Here is a 23652-nt window from a genome sequence, read left to right as displayed (position 1 = left end):
TTGGCCCTGGCGGTACCTTTTCTGATCTGCGGTATGCACTCCAGTTGAGCTTCTAATATAGTGTTTTTAAACTTCCTTTTTTTTTTTTTAAATAATTTTTTATTCAAATTTTTTCAAAAGACAAACAAAACAAAGTCAAAAAACATAACAATACAACAATAAATAAATAAAAATAAAATAGTTGACTTCCGATTTGTCGCAGATCAGCTATAAGTATATAATATACATCAAACCTGTCCCTTAATGTATACATACAGAATCACTTTTCTCCATAGGCTGTCTTAGTTAATCGTCAAATCCCAATATCATCATTTTATTTTGATCTTTCAACAAAAAGTCTAAGAGAGGCTTCCATTCCTTAAGAAATGTATCTGTCGATTTTTCTCTAAGTAAACATGTTAATTTATCCATCTCTACTAAGTCCATTAATTTCAATAGCCATTCTTCCGTTGTTGGTGTTGATTCCATTTTCCACTTTTGTGCATATAATAATCTTGCTGCCGTAATCATATATAATATTATTCTTCCATATTTCTTTTCTATTTGTTTATCCATAAAACCCAATAAAAAAAATTCTGGTTTTGACTGAATATTTATCTTTAGAATTTTTTGCATCTTCCTACCTATCTGTGCCCAAAATGATTTTGCCTTTTTACACAGCCACCACATATGATAAAATGATCCTTCTTGTTGTTTACATTTCCAACAAACATTAGAAACATTACTATACATTTTTGACAACTTTTCTGGAGTCATGTACCAACGGTACATCATTTTATAGAAATTTTCTTTAAGATTATAGCATAGTGTAAATCTCAAGCCTTTTTTCCACATATTTTCCCATTGATCCATTTGTATGTTATAACCAAAATTTTTTGCCCACTTTAGCATACACTCTTTTACTTGTTCTTCCTCCATATCCATTTTCAGTAAGAGTTTATACATTTTCGCAATTATATTTTCATCATTTGTACACAAACCTATTTCAAAATCAGATTTACTTATTTCAAACCCATACATTTTCTTGTCCATTTTATATCTTTCTAACAATTGTAAATAGGCAAACCATTGAGAACTATATCCTTCCTTTGTCAGTTGTTCTCTCTCTTTCATTATATATTCTCCATGTACATTTTCTAATAGTTCTTGATAAGTTAACCATTTCTCTTTTCCAGCTATTTCTCTTCTGTAGAACGCTTCTTGACTTGAGACACATAATGGTATTTTCGAATAAAACCTTGGTTTATATCTATTCCATATTTTCAACAGAGGACGTCTTATAAAATGATTATTAAAGTCTACATTTACTTTTACTTTGTCATACCATAGATATCCATGCCATCCCCACTTCAGATTATGGCCCTCCAAATCCAGTAGTCTTTTATTCCTCAATAAAATCCATTCCTTTATCCAGACTAGACAGCAGGCAGCAAAATAAAGTCTCAGTTTTGGTAATCCCAGTCCTCCTCTTTCTTTGGCGTCTTGTAGTAGTTAACTCTTGGGTTTTTTCCCTGCCATACAAATTTAGAGATATCTTTTTGCCATTGTTTAAAAGGTAAATCAGAGGATATTACAGGTATTGTTTGAAACAAAAACATCATTCTCGGTAATACATTCATTTTTATCACAGATATTCTACCCATTAATGACAATTGTAGTTTATCCCATTTTAGCAGATCTTTCTTAATCTCTGTCCATAATTTTTCATAATTATTATGAAACAACTTTGAATTTTTATTTGTCATAATGATACCTAAATATTTCAACTTTTTCTCTATTGTAAAATCTGTCTTGTCCATTAACTCTTTCTGTTCCCTTAAAGTTAAATTTTTCACCAACATCTTTGTTTTTTGATTGTTGATCTTAAATCCTGCTAACGGTCCAAATTCTTTTAATTTGTCCATCAATACATTAATTCCTTCCAAAGGGTTTTCTAATACAATTATTAAATCATCAGCAAATGCTCTCAATTTATATTCTTCTTTTTTTATCTTTAATCCCGAAATCCTTTTATCTTGCCTAATATATCTCTAAGCAGCACTTCTAAGACCAGAATAAATAAAAGGGGAGATAATGGACATCCCTGTCTTGTACCCTTTTGTATTTCACATGAATCCGTTAAATCTCCATTAACAATTATCTGAGCCTTCTGAGATGTATAAATCGATCTAATCCATTTTATAAAATTGTCTTCAAAATCCATTTGCTCCAAAACCTGAAACATAAATTTCCAATTCAAATTATCAAATGCTTTTTCAGCATCTAAAAAAATCAAAGCTGCTTGTTTATCATTTCGTTGTTCTAAATATTCCAACACATTCAAGACATTCCTGATGTTGTCACGTAATTGTCTTTTAGGTAAAAACCCTGATTGATCTTCCTGGATAAATTGTTGCAATATTATTTTCATTCTTTCTGCCAAGATCATTGTAAAAATTTTATAGTCATTATTCAATAGAGATATTGGCCGATAATTTTTTGTTTTAGTTAAATCTTGCTCCTCTTTAGGTATTAATGTTATGTTAGCATTTTTCCAACTATCCGGTATCTTTCCCCCTTGCAGAATAGAATTCATTGTAGACTGTAAAGGTAGCAAGAGTTCTTCCTCCAAACATTTATAGTACATTGCAGATAACCCATCTGGTCCTGGCGCCTTTCCTAATTTAATTTTGTTTATAGCTTCAGATATCTCTCTTGACGTGATAGGGCCATTAATAGCTTGTCTCTGAAAGTCTGTAATTTTAGGCAAATTCTGTTTAGATATATACTCTTCTATTTTTTCAGATGGGATTTCCTGACACTTGTACAATGTTGAATAATATTGATGAAAAATCTTTTTGATTTTTACATTATCTGTCAGCATCTCATCTCCTTCTTGTATCTTTAATATAAGATTTTTTTGACGTTCTTTTCTTAATTTATATCCTAACCATTTCCCTGGTTTATTTGCAAATTCAAAAGTCCTTTGTTTAGCAAAATTTAGTTTCCTTTCAATTTCTCTAACTGTCAGCATTGATACTTGATTTTGTAACATTTTAATTTGATTTACAATAGAAACTTTAGTTGGATTCTTTTTCAATTCTTCCTCTTTTTGTTTTATTTCTTCCAAAATTAATTGCATTTTCTGTTGTTTCTTTTTTTTTAATTCAGAGTTACATTTAATAAAATATCCCCTCATAAATGCCTTACTTGTATCCCAAACGATATTTTCATTTGTTCCTTTATGTAAATTATGTTCAAAAAACTCTTTTAATTTCTTCTTACATTCTTGTACTACTTTGTCATTCTGTAATAAAGATTCATTTAGTCTCCATCTAAATCCAAGATTTTTTTTTTTTTAAAGTTAATATCACAGGATTGTGGTCCGAAAAAGTTTTTGGTAATATATCCATTTTAAAAATATCCTTCGCTAGAATTTTAGACATCCAAATCATATCAATCCTCGAGAATGTTTTATGTCTTTCTGAAAAATAAGTAAATTCCTTTGCGTTATCATTTATATATCTCCAGGTATCCACCAATTCTAAATTTTCCATCAGTTCAAAGCAAATCTTCGGTAATTTACCCTGTGTCTCTTTAATATTTTTTTCAGAAAGTCTTTCAATTTTTGGTGAGATTACCCCATTCCAATCACCCATGACGCACCAATGATCATATGAAAACTCTGACAATTTTTCCGTAAGTCCTGTGTAAAACCTTGTTTTATCTTCATTGGGGGCATAAATACCCACTATCAAAATGTTTGTGCCCTGTAAAGTAATTTCAACCCCCACAAATCTACCACTATCATCCAGTAATACCAATTTAGGAAGCAATTGTGGGTTAATGTAAAGAACAACTCCATTTTTTTTTTTGGTCCAGCCGAAATAAATTCTTCACCCAAATTTTTACAAATCAAATATTTGGAATCTTTCTTCTTAATATGAGTTTCTTGTAAACAAATTATATCCAATTTTAATTTTTTCAAATAATGAAACACTTTCTTTCTCTTCTGCGCCGTGTTGGCTCCATTTATATTCCAAGTTAGATATTTGTAATCCATCTTTAAGCGTGTATTTTAAAATGCGCCTGATGCTCCCTTTAATCCATCATCTTCCTTCCCCTCCTCTGCATGTTCTTGTTGACTTTGTTTCCCAGGAATTATATCCATATCTTTGAGTTTATCTTCTTCCATGTCTTTTGAAGCTTTTCTCAAGAAGTCCCTTGCTTTTTGAACAGTATTCAATCGATATTTCTGTTGTCTGAATGTAAAAATCACTCCTTCTGGAACATCCCATCTAAATTGAATTTTGCATTGCTTAAGTTTTTCTGTAAGGAAAGCATATTCTTTTCTCTTTCGTAAAAGTCTAATAGGAATTTCTTTCATCACCAGTATTTCCTTACCATCAATTTTAAAGGTATTGTTAAAATGTTGTTGTAATACCATATCTCTGGTCGTCTTCTTTATAAAGTGAACAAGCACATCTCTTGGAATTTTTTTCATTGTTGCATATCTGGAATTAATTCTATAAACTTTATCTATTTCAAATTTCATCCGATCTTCATTCAAATCCAGAAATTTTACTAAAGCATTAACAATTTTATCTCTGATGTCTTCACCTGTTTCCTCAGGGATTGCACGGAATCTCAAACAATGTTCTTTATTTCACACTTCAATCACAGCCATGTAGTCCAAATTTTTTTCTAATTCCAGATTTAATATATCTGTTCTATTCTCCAAGATTTGTATCTTTTCTTTAGTATTTTTTGCATCCTCCTTTATTTGCCCAATTGTCCCTTTAATCTCATCCACTTGTGTTTTAATATAGTCTTTTATATCTATCAATTCAGTTTTCATTTCCTGTTTTATATCACTAATCCCTTCCATTATTTTTTGAAACATATTTGGGGGTATAGCCCCTTCCTGTGGATCAATTGAACCTCTTCGCTCCTGAGCCTTAGCTGCTTTTTTAGTTGTCATTCTCAAAAGAAGCCTTTAATTTCTGATATTAACCACTGTTCCAAAACCTAGAGGCAGTCTATTTCTTTTTTTTTTTCCTCCACCAACAGAAGAGTTAATATTCCAGGCCTGTTATTATAGTCCGGCCAGCACAGTTCTTATCTACGTCCAGGAATGCAAAACAATTCTGGTTCACAACACCAAGCGATTAGTAACATATACGAACAGCAGATTTGTCCAAAAAAAAAATAATCCAGGGAGAAAAATAGTCCAAAATATATTTCCATCAAATAATAATTACCTCTCATCCGTTTTTAATCTTTAAAACTCCAAATTCAGGCCAGCTTTTTGTCGTAAAAAAAAAAATATATAAATTGTTTACATTTTCTTTCTTCCTTAATTATATTTAAAAGAGAAAAAGTATGACTCACCCAGATTTCTCAGTTGCTGATTCGTAAACAAATCCCTTTTATTGTAGTAATTTAAGCCAAATGATAAGATTTAGACAGAAGTAGGCTCTCTGGTTAAGAACGTTTTTAAGAAGAAAAAAAAACGCTTCGCTTTTTTCCAGTACAGCTTGCATGGAAGTCCTGACTCCGTCTTCAGCCGATCGGCATGCCTTCTTATCTCAGGGATTTCCTGATCAATTCCAGCCGCCGACAGCTCAACGAAGTCCTGTGGAAAATCTGATCGGTTCTCCAATACCTTGGAGAACATTTAAGCCAGTCAAAGTTTCCTCTTGGCTGGCTTTTAACTGAAAAAAGCTTCCTCTGAGGCAGAGATCTCTCAGAGACAGTCACCAGCTGAGCACTCACTTCCGGGAAGTCATTTTTAAACAACTTCCAAGCATTTTCGAGTGATGTGACCCTCTGGACTTTGTTTTTCAGCTTTCTTTTTACCAATCCCCTCATTTTTGTGAAGTTTCCTCTTTTGAAGTCAAATGTGACCGTGTTGGATTTTCTTGGCAATTGGCCAGTTACATGTATGTTTAATTTAATAGCACTGTGGTCACTGCTCCCAATCGGTTCAACAACACTTACATCTCGCACCAGGTCCCGGTCCCCACTGAGGATTAAGTCCAGGGTTGCCGTCCCTCTGGTCGGTTCCATGACCAACTGATCTAGGGAATAGTCATTTAGAATATCTAGAAACTTTGCTTCTTTTTCATGACTGGAACACATATGCAGCCAGTCTATGTCCGGGTAGTTGAAGTCACCCATTACTACCACATTGTACCACATTACTACCACATTGTTTTGTTTTAATGTATTCTGAGGCCTTTTTATGATGTTTTAAAGTGTGTTTAGTGTTTCTGTTTGCTGCCCTGGGCTCCTGCTGGGAGGAAGGGCGGGGTATAAATAATAATAATCAAATAATAAATTTAAGCAGTGGATCCAACTTTTCTAATCAGACCTAATAGCTCAGGTCTCTATTAATGGCTATTTATCTGATGTTTTTAGCTTAAAAAGAGGAACTAGGTAGGGTTGCCTTGACTTCTTAGTTAGTCACTTTAGCTATAGAATCTCTTGCCATCAGCATAAGAGAAAACCTGGAATTTACAGGAATATCATTTGCCTTATTAAACACAAAAATTCTGTTATTTGCAGATGATATCATTTTGACTTTTAACTTCTATAAAATCCTCTAGGTTTGTCAAGGGTATATTTGATATGCTAATATATCAGGATATAAGGTCAACCCTAAGAAATCAGAATGGTTAAACCTTCAAGAAAAAGAAACCAAACATAATAAAAATACCTTGATCCCACAAACCAATAAGATATTTAGGACTTTGTATAATGCCTAACTTGAAACAACTGGTAGAAATTAATCATGAAAAGCTATTATGGAAGGTAGGAACAAAACTCAGATTCCGGCATACATTACCGTTTTCCTGGATAGGCCATCTTTTTAAGATGAATATCCTCCCAAAATTACTCTTTTTATTTATTAAGATACCACTCCAAGTTTCAATTAATACCTTAAATAAAAGGAAAAAAGTCATATTGGATATTATATAGGATTAAAAAAAACACTAAACACTAAAGTCAGGATCATTCAGACCATGGTATTCCTGATCTCTATGTATGGATATGAAAGTTGAACAGTGAAAAAAGCGGATAAGAGAAAAATCAACTCATTTGAAATCTGGTGTTGGAGGAGAGCTTTGCGCATACCATGGACTACGAAAAAGACAAATAATTGGGTGTTAGAACAAATTAAACCAGAACTACCACTAGAAGCTAAAATGATGAAATTGAGGTTATCATACTTTGGACACATAATGAGAAGACAGGATTCGCTAGAAAAGACCATAATGCTGGGAAAAACAGAAGGGAGTAGAAAAAGAGGAAGGCCAAACAAGAGATGGATTGACTCCATAAAGGAAGCCGCAGACCTGAACTTACAAGATCTGAACAGGGTGGTTTATAACAGATGCTCTTGGAGGTCGCTGATTCATAGGGGCGCCATAAGTCGTAATCAACTAAAAGGCACATAACAACAACAACAACAAAACACCCCAAGGATTGCAAGGAAAGTCTGGTATATATAAAAAAATCAAGATGGAGGGATGGAGTGCCTAATATCAAGGGTTATTACCAAGCAGTAAACGTAACACTCTTAAAAGAGTTGCTGCAAATAGATCCTGTTAAACAAGCGAAAACTGTTATCTTGAAAAGGCAAACAAAAGCTGTGATATGGCACTGTGTATCAAACTGGGGGGGAAATTACAGAATTGATATCAACTGTGAATACTGGCTTACATGTCTGATATAAGTTAAACAAAAAACTCCCTGGGGTTATCACTTTATATGACTCTCTTCCATAATGAAAGCTTGATGCATGCAAGAGGTATGTTAGGAGATCTGGCATTATGGCTTCACGGGGAATGGGATGAAACATGTACATTGATGACCATCTGCTGAAATCTCCAGCTTAATGGGCAATATTAGGCCATGGCTTTCCACTAGTTTCAGATTGGAGAGGCAATGTTGAGCCTAATTAGAAAATCTGGCAAAATAAGGAATCTAAAGCAGAAAAGTTATTTTCATTGAAGCACGATAAAGGCCTAATTTGCAAGTTGAGTGAACAGAGATCTTTATTAAGATGTTTCTGCAGAAGAGTGGAACTGGATATGGGATCCAGAGGGGATCCCGGAAATTACAGGCCAGTTAGCTTAACTTCTGTCCCTGGAAAACTGGTAGAAAGTATGATTAAAGCTAGATTAACTAAGCACATAGAAGAACAAGCCTTGCTGAAGCAGAGCCAGCATGGCTTCTGCAAGGGAAAGTCCTGTCTCAGTAACCTATTAGAATTCTTTGAGAGTGTCAACAAGCATATAGATAGAGGTGATCCAGTGGACATAGTGTACTTAGACTTTCAAAAAGCGTTTGACAAGGTACCTCACCAAAGGCTTCTGAGGAAGCTTAGCAGTCATGGAATAAGAGGAGAGGTCCTCTTGTGGATAAGGAATTGGTTAAGAAGCAGAGAGTAGGAATCAACGGACAGTTCTCCCAATGGAGGGCTGTAGAAAGTGGAGTCCCTCAAGGATCGGTATTGGGACCTGTACTTTTCAACTTGTTCATTAATGACCTAGAATTAGGAGTGAGCAGTGAAGTGGCCAAGTTTGCTGATGACACTAAATTGTTCAGGGTTGTTAAAACAAAAAGGGATTGCGAAGAGCTCCAAAAAGACCTCTCCAAACTGAGTGAATGGGCAGAAAAATGGCAAATGCAATTCAATATAAACAAGTGTAAAATTATGCATATTGGAGCAAAAAATCTTAATTTCACATATACGCTCATGGGGTCTGAACTGGCAGTGACCGACCAGGAGAGAGACCTCGGGGTTGTAGTGGACAGCACGATGAAAATGTCGACCCAGTGTGCGGCAGCTGTGAAAAAGGCAAATTCCATGCTAGCGATAATTAGGAAAGGTATTGAAAATAAAACAGCCGATATCATAATGCCATTGTATAAATCTATGGTGCGGCCGCATTTGGAATACTGTGTACAGTTCTGGTCGCCTCATCTCAAAAAGGATATTATAGAGTTGGAAAAGGTTCAGAAGAGGGCAACCAGAATGATCAAGGGGATGGAGCGACTCCCTTACGAGGAAAGGTTGCAGCATTTGGGGCTTTTTAGTTTAGAGAAAAGGCGGGTCAGAGGAGACATGATAGAAGTGTATAAAATTATGCATGGCATTGAGAAAGTGGATAGAGAAAAGTTCTTCTCCCTCTCTCATAATACTAGAACTCGTGGACATTCAAAGAAGCTGAATGTTGGAAGATTCAGGACAGACAAAAGGAAGTACGTCTTTACTCAGCGCATAGTTAAACTATGGAATTTGCTCCCACAAGATGCAGTAATGGCCACCAGTTTGGACGGCTTTAAAAGAAGATTAGACAAATTCATGGAGGACAGGGCTATCAATGGCTACTAGCCATGATGGCTGTGCTCTGCCACCCTAGTCAGAGGCAGCATGCTTCTGAAAACCAGTTGCCGGAAGCCTCAGGAGGGGAGAGTGTTCTTGCACTCGGGTCCTGCTTGCGGGCTTCCCCCAGGCACCTGGTTGGCCACTGTGAGAACAGGATGCTGGACTAGATGGGCCACTGGCCTGATCCAGCAGGCTCTTCTTATGTTCTTATGTTCTTATGGGATGAAAGTGGCAACCAGACTGACATCAGCTGGACTAAAAGAGAACCACTATAAAGTTATGTATCAATGGTATCTAACTCCTCACAGGTTAAGTAAAATATATCATGATGCTCAAGACAGGTGCTGGAGATGTAATATGTCAAAGCTGATTTAATACATATATGCTGGAGCTGCCCAAAGATTCAGGTGTATTGGAATTCAATATGTGATATAATTCATATGGAAAGCAGGATTGGACCAAGATGAAGGTGGTGTGAAAATTGGAGGGAGAAATATCAATAATTTAAGATATGTGGACGATACCATGCTACTAGCAGAAACCAGTAATGATTTTATTTATTTATTTATTATTTGATTTATATCCCGCCCTTCCTCCCAGCAGGAGCCCCGGGCGGCAAACAGAAATGCTAAAAACACTTCAAAACATCATAAAAACAGACCTTAAAATACATTAAAACAAAACAACGTTAAAAACATTTTTTTAAAAAAGCTTTAAAAACATTTTTTTTAAAAGGGTTAAAATATAAAAAAAAACATATTAACAATTTGAAACGAATGCTGATGAAAGTTAAAGAGGAAAGTATAAAAGCAGGACTACAGCTGAACGTCAAAAAGACTAAAGTAATGACAATAGAAGATTTATGTAACTTTAAAGTTGACAATGAGGACATTGAACTTGTCAAGGATTATCAATACCTCGGCATAAGTCGTACTCGACTTGAAGGCACATAACAACAACAATGTGATATAACTCAGAATATGCTGTACTATATAATTTGAAATAACCCAAAAATACTGCTTTTGAGTTATGGAAAAAATACAGTCCTTGAATATGATCTAGATATGGTTTTGAACCTTTTGAGTGCTTCAAAGATAAAACAGTGGAGAAATTTGGGATTTTAGCATAACTCTGACAGGGCATCAGCATCTCACACCTTCCAAACAAGGAGGAAGAGAAGAAGGGAATGGGCATCTTTGAGCACCCAGTAGCTCTTAAGTTGCCAGAGGTGGAGACTAGAGTTGATGGGATGCACATCGTGGGATTAGAAATGTCCCTTCCCACTATACAGCAATTAAGTGCTTTAGGTCTGGCAAGCAGCCCTGAACCTAAACCCCTCAGCACTTTACAGCACAACGGGGGAAGTTTCAGGAGGTGTGGGGGAGTGTTAATAATAATAATAATAATAATAACAACAATAATAATAATAATACCCTCATCCCAAAAGAAGGTTTCTCCTATTACACAATCTCCGTGCAGCACTTCAAGGTTCTTACTGTGGGCTGGCTAAAGCTCCAAACAGGGGTACTGCTTTTAGGAATTGGAGATGTATTGCAATATTTTGTTGCAGATCTTCATTTGTCCCCTCTGATACCAAACCTGGATGGTCCTGTGCCTCTCAGTTTGGAAGCAAATTGGAGCCACCCCAAAATTAGGTAGCTGTTTCTGCATACTCAAGGGAATCCACAAGAGTGCAAATTTATTTTTAGTAAATCAAATAAAAAATATACTTTCAAAACAACAAAAAAAGTCCTGACAAGGTCCTAGGGGTCACCAACCTTTTTGGGACTGTGGGCACACATTTGACATCTGCCGTGAGTACCACCTGCTGTCGCCTCCCCCGGATTATGCTCTTCCCCTGGACAGAAAATGAGAAAGCGGAAACAGGACAAAAGAGAGAGATCCTTTGCTTTCCTCTGGAGTCTGGAGAAACATAAAAGTCTTGCTGGATCAGGCCAAAGGGAGCCCATCTAGTCCAGCATCCTGTTCTCACAGTGGTCAACCAGATGCCTTTGCTGGTGTGGGCCTGGTTTCCATGGGGATGAGGGATTCTGTTGCCCAGAGCTGCTACGGAACCTGTGATGTGACTGTCTCACACTGGCTGCATGATCGGCTGGAAACAGATGCACTGAAACGGTTTGGGGACCTGTTTGTCTCAGCTGTTGACCCTGCTGTCTCCTTGGCTCCACTTTCCCTGAGTGACAGAGTCCTGTTTAAAAGGGTAAGTTGCCTTCAAGCGTTGGAGACGTAAGGGGTAGCCTTTGCAAGAATCTGCAAACGCTCCCAGTTGAAATGGACTGCTGGTGTTCGCAGCAGCCAGAACAGGCTATGTGTGGGTTGTAAGTCACCAGGAAACCAGAGTCCTCCTAGCAGCTGAGATTATGGGGTTCCTCTTGTAGGGTACTAGATGGGGGTGGGTGGGAAACACTCAGCCCAGACAGTTTTTGGAACTCAGAGCCAGTCGCTGGTTTCCAAATGCTTCTGAGTAAAACTGGAATTGGCAATCTGCAAGCCAGCAACATCAGTTTCACATAGCGTGCACTCTTGGACATGCATGCTAAGGAGCAGCCCCAGGGGGCTGCATGGGAGACTGGGGCCACTGCATGCCCTTTCTCCATACTTGCCCCACAAATGTTCTGCTGAGCTGAGGGAACTGGGGGTGGCAGAGTAGTCTGGTAGCTGTGAGTTAGGTTAGGGTAGCTTCTTCACACCCAGCTTTTTCATGCCCAGGAGCAACTCTCCTCTTGCCCAGCAGCACATGAGAGTTGCCCTCCCTCTTCTCCCCAGCAATTTATTTCCAGGAAGGAGGAAGAGCCACCCTCTCCCCTGGAGAAGGCCCAGCAGGATGATCATGTCCGTGTTCAGGGGTCCCCTGACCCTCTGGCTTTGCCACTTCATCAATGCAGAGAAACACCTGACCGAGAAGCTCAAGGAGAACAAGTACTTCCCGTTCCAGGTGCAGCAACCCAAAGGTGAGGAGGGTCTCCCTGGAGGGAAGGCCAGGCATGGGCTGAGTGGGAACAGTCTCTCTAAGGCTTGCTGGGTCCTCTTGGTGGCTCTGATGCCAAGGAGGAAGGACTGAGGCTGCGCCAGTAACACTCACTAGCTACTTGAAGCCAGCTTCAGCAGTAACTCCATGTCACACAGTAACTGTTATCTTTACAAATTAACAAAATAATGCCCTTATTTTTTTTAAAAACAAAACAAAACTGAAGTCTTGCTTTTTGTAGAGAAAACATCACAGTGGGGAGGCAGCCACTCATAATCCTTGAACCCAACGGGATCAGCCCATGAAGCTGAATGCTGGAAGATTCACGACAGACAAAAGGAAATATTTCTTCACACAGTGCAATAGTTAAGCTATGGAATTCACTCCCAGAGGAGGCAGTAATGGCCATCAACCCAGATGGCTTTAAAAGGGGATTCTGCAAGTATGATAAAGCTACCAATCAGGGCCAGCTCCAGGCATGCGGGGGCCCTTGGGCATCAGCTTGCCCTGGCCCCCCAGTGTGTGTGTGTGCGCGCGTGTGCGTGTGCCCCCCCGCATGCCCCCCATGGTCCCCCTACCTGTCTAGTCTTTACCATTGCCCTTAATGAAGATGGCGGCCGTGGTTTCCCTAAGGGGAATGAAGCCTCTGCCGCCATATTTGTTGATGGCACACGTGCGTGCTACGCGCGCACATCTTTGCCATCAACTAAGATGGCAGCAGCAGCTTCAGTACCTTAGGGAAGCCGCGGCTGCCATCTTCATTGAGGGCAATGCTAAAAAGCCGGCTGACAGGTAAGTGGGGGGCACGGATCGCGGAAGGGGAGCAGAGGGCCCCTCAGGGGCTCCTGTAGCTCTGGGGCCCTAGGGCCAGTGCCCAACCTGGCTGCCCTTTAGAACCGGCCCTGCTACCAATAGCTGCTAAGCACAATGGCTATATATGGAACCAATGACCTAGAGAGGTAGTGGGCTCTCCAACACAGGAGGCATTCAAGAAGCATCTGGACAGCCACCTGTTGGGAATGCTTTGATTTGGATTCCTGCATTGAGCAGGAGGTTGGACTGGATGGCCTTACAGGTCCCTTCCACCTCTACTATTCTATGATTCTATGCCTCCAGTGTTGGAGGCAGTGTGCTGGGAATTGCAAGTGGGGAGAGTGGTATTGCACCGATGTTCCGCTTGTGGGCTTCCCATTAGGGCATCCAGTTGGCCACTCTGAGAACAGGATACTGGAGTAGATGGGCCCCCTTTAGTCCAAACCAGGAAGGCTCATCTTGCGTTCTTACGTTCAGCTGGCCTAATGTGGAAGCTAAGAGGGGAAGCTGAAGTTTTCTTCCTACATAGCTCCTTTCACACATACTGGGTTTTGAACCCCCAAAGTGAACTTTGGGCCACTCCATCCTACCTGGAGACAACACCCCAAGATGTGCACTATGAGAAAATCTACCCCAAAGTTTTGTTTTGTCACAGACATTGATCCACACACCAGGAATTCCATTGGTTCACCTATGAAAAAGGAAACTGACTCTTGAACAGCCCTGTACCGTAAAATGGACTGTGGGCCATTCCAAATCGCACGTCCCAGCTGGGTGGTTCAGACTGTGCAGTCTTTGGCAGTGGGATACAGTTTCAAAGGGATGAGTTCCAAACATTGTGGGGACCCATCAAAATGTAACTCCCCACCTCCCCAGCCCAGGCCCTGTCTCTGACATGGGAGGAGGCAGGAGGGGGAGATACCCTCCTGAGTTCCTAAGAAACTGGCCAGATGCATCCTGCAGGGTGTATGTTTGGGGAAGGTGGGCAGGGAAGATGAGCTGCCTAAACTCCCTATGTTTTCAGAATTTACTTGCTAGAAGAATACCTGAATCATGGGCAGCCTGTGTCTTAGCTTGGTCACACAATTAAAAATGTGTCTAAATATGTCTCCAAAATTCTCTACAAGCAAGGAGCACATGCTGTTGCATATTTTTCAGAGAATCATAGGGTAGATTTGGAAGGGTCCTATAAGGCTATCAAGTCCAACCTCCTGCTCCATACAGGAATGCAACTTAAAGCATCACCGACAGGTGGCTGTGTAGGTGCCTCTTGAAGGCCTCCAGTGGCGCATAGCCCGCCACATCCCTAGGTAATTGGTTCCATTGTCGTACCGCTCTAACAGGAGGTTTTTCCTGATGTCCAGTCAAAATCTGGCTTCCTGCAACTTGAGCCCATTATTCTGTGTCCTGCACTCTGGGACGATGGAGAAGAGATCCTGGCCCCCCTCTGTGTGGCAACCTTTCAAGGACTTGAAGAACGCTCTCTTACTGTATCTCCCCTCAGTCTTCCCTTCTCAAGGCTAAACATGCCCAGGTCTTTGAGATGAGGCCTAACCAGTGCTGAATGTGTAAATCAAGTATGAAACCCAATAAAAATTGTAAATGAGACATGAAATTCACATATTTTCAGTGCTTCCAGCACTGGCCGTAAGGATGTTGGGTTCTGTGGCTTGGGCAGTGGAAGGGAGTGTGGGGGCTGGGAGATGGGTCAGTCTTAGCCATTGCATGAGGGGTGCTGTGGCATCGCGCTCATACCTGCTCTGAATTTTGCCCTGTGTGCCTCCCCCTACAGTGTTTGTGATGGAGTATTACAAGGACATGATCTGGAAGGGAGCACTGATTTTTGTACTTTCTTTGGTGATCTGCATCTTCCAATGCAGATCAGAACAGGTGGGCATGTGATTATAGCCACTATTGATAATCATGTACTACTAGTTACTAAATCCTTATTGTTATATATATATTTCAAAGGGCTTTCTTTATGTTCTATGGCCTCAAGTTCCTCCTCCCCCCCCTGGTGGAAACCTAACTTTCCCATGAAAATAGTAGACGAGCCACCCACTTTGTCCACACCCCAAAACTGACATTCAGCTCCCATTACTCTTGACTTTGCTTTCTTTCTGTTGATTTTCCTGAGACTAGAATCTAGTTTGGAAGTTTCTTGTTGCTCTATGGATTACCATGTACATTCACAACACTGCATTAAAACATTAAAAAAGATGGCCCTGTAAGGCAGATCACTGCTGTTCCCATTTCACTCTCAGAGAACTGATGGTGAAAGGATATGGTTTATCCGAGGCTTCCAGTTGCCTCGGGGGGAAAGGGTTGCACGTCGCATCAGACAAATGCCACGGCACATAGCAGTTAGTAGCAGGGCTCTTCTGCCATTTCACACACACACCCTGTGGAGAGGGTGCAAAACATTTCATTTCACTGATAAAGTTGCTCACATCCAATCTGACTTAGCCACTGCTGTCTGTATTTGGTTCCATCAGCCAGGTTTCTGACTCCTCTCCTTGTCTGGCTTTAGGCCATAAAGTTTATGTGACCACTTGCAATTGCTGCCTGAGGAGAACACAGACAAGTCCTTGGAGATTTGGGTCTTGCCCCTTGTGTGTTCTGCCTTTGCTCCTCCTGCAGGCTAAGAGAGAGATGGTGAAACTTCTGGTGCTGATCATCCCTGCTTACATCCCCCCCTCCGTTGCAAAAGAAAGGAGTGCCAGTATCACTAACAGCAGTTCTGGTCTGGATAGTTCTGAAAAGAAACTTTTCTCTAGTCCTTCGAAGTTGACTTGGTATCAACTTATAGTATGAGTACATACTATATAATGCATATCAGAATCATTCTGGGTACATGGTACATTGTATAGCAGGGCCCCGCTTTATGGCGCTTTGCTAATGCAGCAGTCTCAATCAGTGGCGTCACTAGGGTTGGTGTCACCCGGTGCGGTAACTCCTTGTCGAGCCCCCAAATGTCCTGCTGAGCGCATGCACGCACGCGCACAAGGCCAGCCACCCATGCCCCTGGGAGGGCGTGTGCCGGAGGGGCACCCAGCCGGAGAAGCAGGCCTGGGAATGCCAGCGCGCCTCCCTCGCCCCGCAGACGCTGCTCCCGGTCTCGCCCGCCTGCCTGCCTGCCTGCCTCCGAGGAGGAGTTGGCTGCTCCAATGCCAACCCAGAGCACTTCTCGGCTCCTTTGCCAGGCAATGGCGCGGGTGTCCTGCCCTGTGACGGGGCGGCTCTGGGTGTCACCCCCCTCATGGTGTCACCCGGGTGCGGTCCGCACTCCCCGCACCCCGCTAGTGACGCCACTGGTCTCAATTAGACACAATTAGACTAAAGCCCCACTCACATGGCGCTTGTTCCGCTTTTACGGTGGTTTTCGGGCATTGCGTGCCATTCTATTCAATGAGTTCTGCTTTTTGGCAGGTTTTGCTTTTTGGCGGGGGTCCGGAATGTACCCTGCCAAATGAGTGAGGCCCTACTGTGATAAACAAATATAATACATGTAAATCAGGAGTTGTACGACGTACACAATAGGAACATAGCATGTGAGAAGCATGAACCAGGGAAAGTTAGAAATTGTCAAGCAAGAAATGGAACACATCACCATTACAATACTTGGTGAGAGTGAATTAAAACGACGGGAATGGATGTGGAAGTGGAATCTCCCACATCTAGGAAAAGCAATCAAGCAGGCAAGACTGGATCCTCTCCACGGTTTGGGGTTATTTGAAACATATTTTGGTTGACCACACAGCTAGCAGCCAAGTTCCTTTTTTCAGCTCAAAGAATACGCAAGATGGTCCTCTCTTTCAAACTGTAATGTTCCATTTTAAAGTTATATTTATATTTATATTTTAAATGTTTTATAGACTGTTTTCTTTTATCTGATGATTTTTCTTATTGGGTCTGTGACCATACAATACGTTGATTGATTGATTGGTTTGGGGGTGGGGTGGGGCTATGGGGAAAAAGTAAACAAGTTGTCTGGACCAGCATTCCTCAACCTGGTACTGCCCAGATGCTTTGGACTACACTAGCCATGATGGCTACGTTCTCCTTCCAGTATCAGAGGCAGTGTGCTGGGAACCGCAGGAGGTGAGAGTACTGTTCTTGCACTCAGGTCCTGGTTTGTGGGTTTCCCAAAAGAGGCCCTGTGCGAACAGGATGCTCGACTAAATGGGCCACTGGCCTGATCCACCAGGCTTTTCCTTTGTTCCCATCAGAGCCATCCAGCATTGTCATACGGTGCTAGTCCAAACCATCCAAAGGGCACCCGGTTGGGGAAGGCTGATCTAAGTGAATAGCAGGTTCTGAGGAGCGGCTGCGGGAGGCAGGTTTGGCCTTCAGACCCTGCCGTGGGTTTCATGGGGGCAAGGAGGCTTCTAAAACCTTTATCCCAGTTGGCATCTGCCTTGGATTTCAACTGATTTTAGGTATTTACTGAAGTTTTAACTGTTTTGATATTTATAATTGTATTTTGTTAACTGTTGTCATATGCGATTGTTTTAACTGTCTTTATATGTCTTGTTGTATTGTAAATTGCTTTGGGATGCCTCGTGGAAAGCAATTCATAAAAGAAATAAATGAGAAGCAGGATTCTGGGGCAGGCAGACCTTTGGTCTCAGCCAGCAAAGAGATGGGAAGGCCTAGAAAAAACTGGGGAAATTGGGGAGAAATGGATTTTTTCCTGGTTTCCCCCATTTCCTCCCTTTCTTCCCAGGGCCTGGCTCTTCTGATTTTGTATTGCCTTGTCCCTTCTTGTGCCTGCTCTGCCCGGACCCTCCGCTCTCTCTTCAGGGCACCCAGAATTTAGCTGGCTTCTTTGTCCTTGGCATGTTGACCGGAATCTGGCTGGTGGTGAGCAACATCCATAAGCGCCGGCTGATCATCAACCACAGCAGGGGATTCTACCAGTTCTACATCAAAGGCATCCTCTGGCAGGAGGGCCCATTGCATCAGATCTACGTGCGGCTCGTAGCCCAGCGCGACGGTACCACCTGCGTGACATGGCATGGCATGGCAAGGAGGGGTGATGGATGGACGGGGGGAGTCAGGGAACCCTTGGCACATCTTCTGCTAAAACTGCTCAGAGCACCCTGCTAAGCTGTTCTTACCCACGAGTCACTGGTTCCATGACATGTTCGCTACCCATGCCAAGCTTCTAGTCCTTTGTGCCCAGTCACTTTGCTTTTCTGGTCCTATGGGTGCAGATAGACACAGCCACTTACCAAGTGGTAGCTGTGCTTATGTAACTGCTTGGTAAGTCCTGTTGAGTCTTGATGGGGAATCTTAAGAGTTCCTGTGGTTCCCCAGGTCTTCTGATGACATCTGGTAAAAGTGGTACTTGCCCCTTGGTGAACACACACCATGGCAAGCTCCCACGTGGCTGCCTGCATCTCCTCTCTTTACTTCTTGCAAATCTCTCCTCATTTCCTCCTGTCCCCCCCCCTCCTTTCCCCTCCCTCCTGCTGCGCAGCCTTTGCCTTCTTGACTTAGGTAGATTCACCTTCAGCCATGAATGGAACTGAAGGTCTCCCCACCCTGACCTGGGAGCCAGGTTGCTGCACTGTGGCTCTCTAAAACTCCTGCACACTAGTGGCGTAGAAGAAGAGCCAGCCAATATGGCTGTCTGCTGTTGGAAGAGGAAGCATGAGCGAACTTGCCATTTAATGAAGAAAAGCTGCGGCTGATTTGTTAGAAGGGGAGACATTGAGCTCTCCAGGCCAAGAGCACACCCCACAGCCAAAGTAGCATTCAGAACCAGAGCTTGGAAAAGTTACTTTTTTGAACTACAACTCCCATCAGCCCCAGCCAGCATGGCAACTGGATTGGGCTGATTGGGAGTTGTAGTTCAAAAAAAGTAACTTTTCCAAGCTCTGTAACCCACAAGTGGGCCCTTCACTCACAGTCCCACCATTTACAAGTGTCATTCTCCCTCCCTCCACTCAATACTTTAATGTAGCCTTTGTCATCCTGATGCTTTGGACTGCAACTCCCATCAGGCCCCAGCATCGTGGCTGACCTGATGGGAATAGTTGCCCAGAATGTCTGGAGGGCACCATGTTGGCAAAAGCTGCTTTCCCTGTTGATGAACCAGCTGCAGCCGGCCCTCCTCCTGACTCTAGTCGCTTTCATGCTCCTGCATTTAACTTTTGTTGGAAGCCGCCTTAGAGATCCATTGTATGGAAAGTCAGGCGTACAAAGCTTCGAAGTGTAAGTTCAAGGGAGGAAGAGTAGGGAAAGCTCCCAGCCCTTCTTCCTCCAGAGTAACATTTGGAGCATTGTGTTTCCTCCTCATTCCAGCCCACGGGACGCTTTTCTACAGCCTCATTATCAAAGGATACCGCCTGGAGGCGCTTACCCTGGCTGACCTGACGGACAAGTGTGAGGTGAGATGGGGATCTCCCTGGGCTGGGGGGGGGCAAAGCTGTGGGGCTGCCGCTTTGCTACAGGGCTCGGTGCCTTCACCAGATGCATGCAGCAGACAGGAGTACAAAGGTGCAGCTTCCCTCAGGAGATTTTATGTACTTATTGGCTTACTCCAATAAAACAATAAGAAAATTTAATTGCTATAAAGAGGAAGGTGCAATCAGGCCCTGCAGATTTCTTAACCCTATGGTTCACCAATTTTTATGTACATAAAAGCAGTCATTCAGCTTTATTGAGACACATGAAAATATATATCATGTAAATAATAATAGGAAGGCAAGTGCATGGCATGTTCACATGTGGTGTAATATCCAGAAGAATACAAGTTCATTTGTCTCTTCTCCTGTTCTTTAAGGGCCAGTTTGCCCTTATTGGGTCTCCTGGTCTTTAGGTGTTTATGACTGCCAAATTTAACTAACCATTCTAGATATGCCCTACTATTGTACTGACTCCATGGGATTGCTCCCACCCACCCTTGCCAACTCTTTGATCTGGTCATGAAATAATAATTATTACAATTACAATTATTATTTTTTAGACTTGTTAGTCACTGGTTACCCGAAGGTCTCCAAGTGACTTACAACATATTAAAAACATAAATATAAATACATAATACTGTAAAAGCAGACAACAGCCCCGATAACAGCCACAGTAAACTTGGCAGAGGTCTAATAACTACGCAACATCAGATGAGTCTATCAAATGCCCGGTGGAAAAAGCTAAGTCTTTACCTGGTGCCAAAAAGATGTCAACGAAGGCGCCAGGTGGATCCCACTGGGTAGAGCATTTCACAGATGGGGAGCCACAACTGGAAAGGCCCTCTTCAGGCCATCTTATAAGGCCCAGTGCTCACGCACAACCACTGGTTATCATCGCTGTGTGGACGCACACACCCACACACTAGTTTGGCTATGATGAACCTGACTGTAGTGAAGGCACCAGAACAAAATACCTAGCCCATGCCTATATCTCCAACGTGAACCAAAGGTTCCCCTGCTTTAAGCTCTAATGGTGAGGGCATCTGAGCTAGGGCTGCCAAAGAAGATCTAGGGCTCTGTGGGAGCTGGTGGTGACCTTTCAGGTACAGTCAGATTCTTATTGTGGTGAAGGACAGTGGAGGCTGCTCCAAGGCAGAGCCTTCCCAAGGAGAATATGAAGCAATTAAAAAACAAAGAAACCCCCAAATCTCTTCCTCTCCTACACATATTTTTGGCTTCTAATTGGATTCAGAGAAGCTCTGCAAACATTTCTGTGAATCTGGCCAATCAAGTCTCTGTACCAATTCTAATGCAAAAGTATAGGTATGGCAAAGAGGTCCCTCCCATGTGTCCCTGGGCAGAAAAATCAAGTGAAAATTGAGTAGGGTTCCCCTCTCTCCTTTTGTTATGAGGCCTCAATATAGGCCTAGTGCTAACTACAGGTGTGCCAGATCATCATCATCAGTCCTAGAGGTCATTTTTCTATGGATACTTTTCAGCTTGTAAAGCCTGAGGATGTGCATAGGACTCTGGCAGAAACAAGGGCTACTACTTGCTCTATTGACCCTTACCCATCCTGGCTAATTCAATCTGCCAGAGGTGGAGTGGCTGGCTGGCTGGCAGATTTAATTACTACCTCCTTCTTGTTGTTGTTATGTGCCTTCAAGTCATAAGTCAAGGTTATGACTTATGGCAACCGAATCAGTGACCTCCAAGAGCATCTGTCATGAACCACCCTGTTCAGATCTTGTAAGTTCAGGTCTGTGGCTTCCTTTATGGAATCAATCCATCTCTTGTTTGGCCTTCCTCTTTTTCTACTCCCGTCTGTTTTCCCCAACATTATGGTCTTTTCTAGTGAATCATGTCTTCTCATTATGTGTCCAAAGTACTACCTCCCTAAGGGAAGTTTTTATGCCAACATTGTCAAAGGAGGCTGTGATAAGATCTTTGTTAAGGAAGCCTTTGTTAGACCCTGCGGATCTTAACAATTTCCACCCAGTCTCTAATCTCTCCTTTTGGGGGAAGGTGATTGAGAGGGTAGTGACTGCTCAACTCCAAGTTTTCCTGGATGAATCAGATTATCTAGACCCTTTTGATTCAGGCTTCAGACCTAGTTATGGGACAGAAACTGCCTTGGTTGCCCTGCATGATGACCTATGCCAGGGATCAGACAGGTGGAGTGCATCCCTGTTGATGCTGGTGGACCTTTCGGCAGCTTTCAATACTATCGACCATGGTAACCTTCTGGGCCGGCTAGCTGGGATGGGATTGGGAGGCACTGTTTTAGGGTGGCTCCAGTCCTACCTGATGGACAGGACCCAGAAAGTGGTGCTGGGAGACTACTGCTCGACCCCCTGGCTGCTGGCCTTCGGGTCCCGCAGGGTTCCATTCTGTCTCCCATGCTCTTTAACATTTATATGAAACCGCTGGGAGAGGTCATCTGGAGATTTGGAGTACAATGTCATCAATATGCTGATGCCACTCAATTCTATCTCTCCCTACCACCTGATCTTAGGAAGGGAGTGCTCATCCTAAACCGGTGCCTGGAGGCTGTGGAGGGCTGGATGTGGGCTAACAAACTGAAACTTAATCCAGACAAGACGGAAGTGTTGCTGGTCAGAGGGAAAACTGTGCCAGGGATAGGGCTGCAACCTGTTCTGGATGGGGTCTCACTACCCCTGAAGGAGCAGGTCCGCAGTTTGGGAGTCCTCCTGGATTCTGCCCTGCTGCTTGGATATCAGGTGGAAATTGCAGTTGGTTCAAAATGCGGCAGCCAAAATATTAAGTGGTTTGCAGCGTGGGAATTATATCACCCTTGTCCTCTGTCAATTCCACTGGCTCCCAAATTGTTTCTGGGCCCAATTCAAAGTGCTGGCTTTGACCTTGAAAGTCCTAAACGGCTTTGGACTAATGTATCTGAGAGACTGCTTACGCCCATATGTATCTGCCCGTATTTTAAGATCAGCTGCCTCTGATCTCCTCTGCATGCCTGGAATGAAAGATGTCGGACTGGCAGGCACACGGGAGAGAGCCTTTTCAGCTGTGGCCCCCAAGATCTGGAATATCCTACCCCCAAGAAGCCCACTCTGCTCCCTCCCTGATGGCTTTCTGGAGACTTCTGAAAACCATCTTGTTCCAGAGCACCTTTGGCAGGGACTGAAGGCAGAGTCTGAAACTGATTTTATGGATTCCCAATTTCAGGTTTTACCTCTTTAGTCCCTTTTTAATATCACTCCCCTTGAATTGTTAACTGTATTTTATGTATTTTTAATGTTTTATTGTGTTTGTGTATGACTGCATTGTGAGCTGCTCTGAGTGCCCCATTGTGGGCAGTAGTGACTCTGGCCTCATCACTCTGTAGCTCACAGCACCATCTGTTGGTAGCAATGCAAACTACAGCGTGACAACTTTCTGCAAATATAGATATAGAAAGATACACACACACATTAATGTGGCTGGGAGGGTAGGGAACACACCCGACTGGCCAGACCCTTGTATGCCATCCTTTAGGCTTGCTTTCTGCTCAGACTTTCCCACCCAGTCTGTGTCTCTTCCTCAACAGCTGATAGATGCCCTGGGGCGCCGCATGGCACGCAACCTCAACCTCAACTACTTTGATTATGAGGATATCTCCACACGCCACGTCATCAGGCACCATCCACCAGAGAAGGAGGAGGAGGAGGAGGAGATGGATTATGGCGATAACATGAGTGTATGAAGAGGGACAGTGATGGGTGGGTGTGCTTGGCTATTAAAGGGGATAAAGGGATCTGGGTGACAGTTGTGTCCACAGTGTGTGTTTTGTCAGGGTCCTGTTTGGTTTTGTCTTTTTCTTCCTATCAGTAGATTTTTTCTGACAGATTTTGCATCTAGAAGAAATCTCCAGTGAAAGGGGGAAAGGATGATGGCCCCAGAAACTGGGAGGATTGGAGCCAGTATGTCTGGCCCCAAGACCTCTTGGTCCCTGAGGGAGAATGGTTCAAGAGGCACTCCTCCCCAGCGTTTAACCTGGTCCACAATCCAATAGGACATTCGTCCTGAAATGAATGGGAGCCCTCTCT

At 42.5% G+C, this 23652-nt stretch overlaps 1 protein-coding gene across 1 annotated transcript; it reads left to right on the top strand.

Moving 5' to 3' along the window:
- The first annotated feature begins 12221 nt into the window (after positions 1-12221).
- TMEM249 (transmembrane protein 249) lies at positions 12222-23309 on the top strand. Its single transcript, XM_061608314.1, has 5 exons — positions 12222-12348; positions 14971-15068; positions 17982-18174; positions 19488-19573; positions 23154-23309. Exons 1-5 carry the CDS (start codon positions 12222-12224, stop codon positions 23307-23309), a joined length of 660 nt encoding a protein of 219 aa, XP_061464298.1.
- The last annotated feature ends 343 nt before the right edge of the window (positions 23310-23652 follow it).

The sequence above is a fragment of the Rhineura floridana genome, chromosome 1, assembly GCF_030035675.1.
Source record: "Rhineura floridana isolate rRhiFlo1 chromosome 1, rRhiFlo1.hap2, whole genome shotgun sequence".
Lineage (NCBI taxonomy): Eukaryota > Metazoa > Chordata > Lepidosauria > Squamata > Rhineuridae > Rhineura > Rhineura floridana.
This window is presented reverse-complemented; position numbering and strand designations above follow the sequence as displayed.

Coding starts and splice junctions, on each gene's coding strand:
- TMEM249 (XM_061608314.1), top strand. CDS start 12,222: ATGATCATGTCCGTGTTCAGGGGTCCCCTGACCCTCTGGCTTTGCCAC. Junction 18,175..19,487: donor GCTCGTAGCCCAGCGCGACG/GTACCACCTGCG, acceptor TCCTCATTCCAG/CCCACGGGACGCTTTTCTAC. Junction 19,574..23,153: donor ACCTGACGGACAAGTGTGAG/GTGAGATGGGGA, acceptor CTTCCTCAACAG/CTGATAGATGCCCTGGGGCG.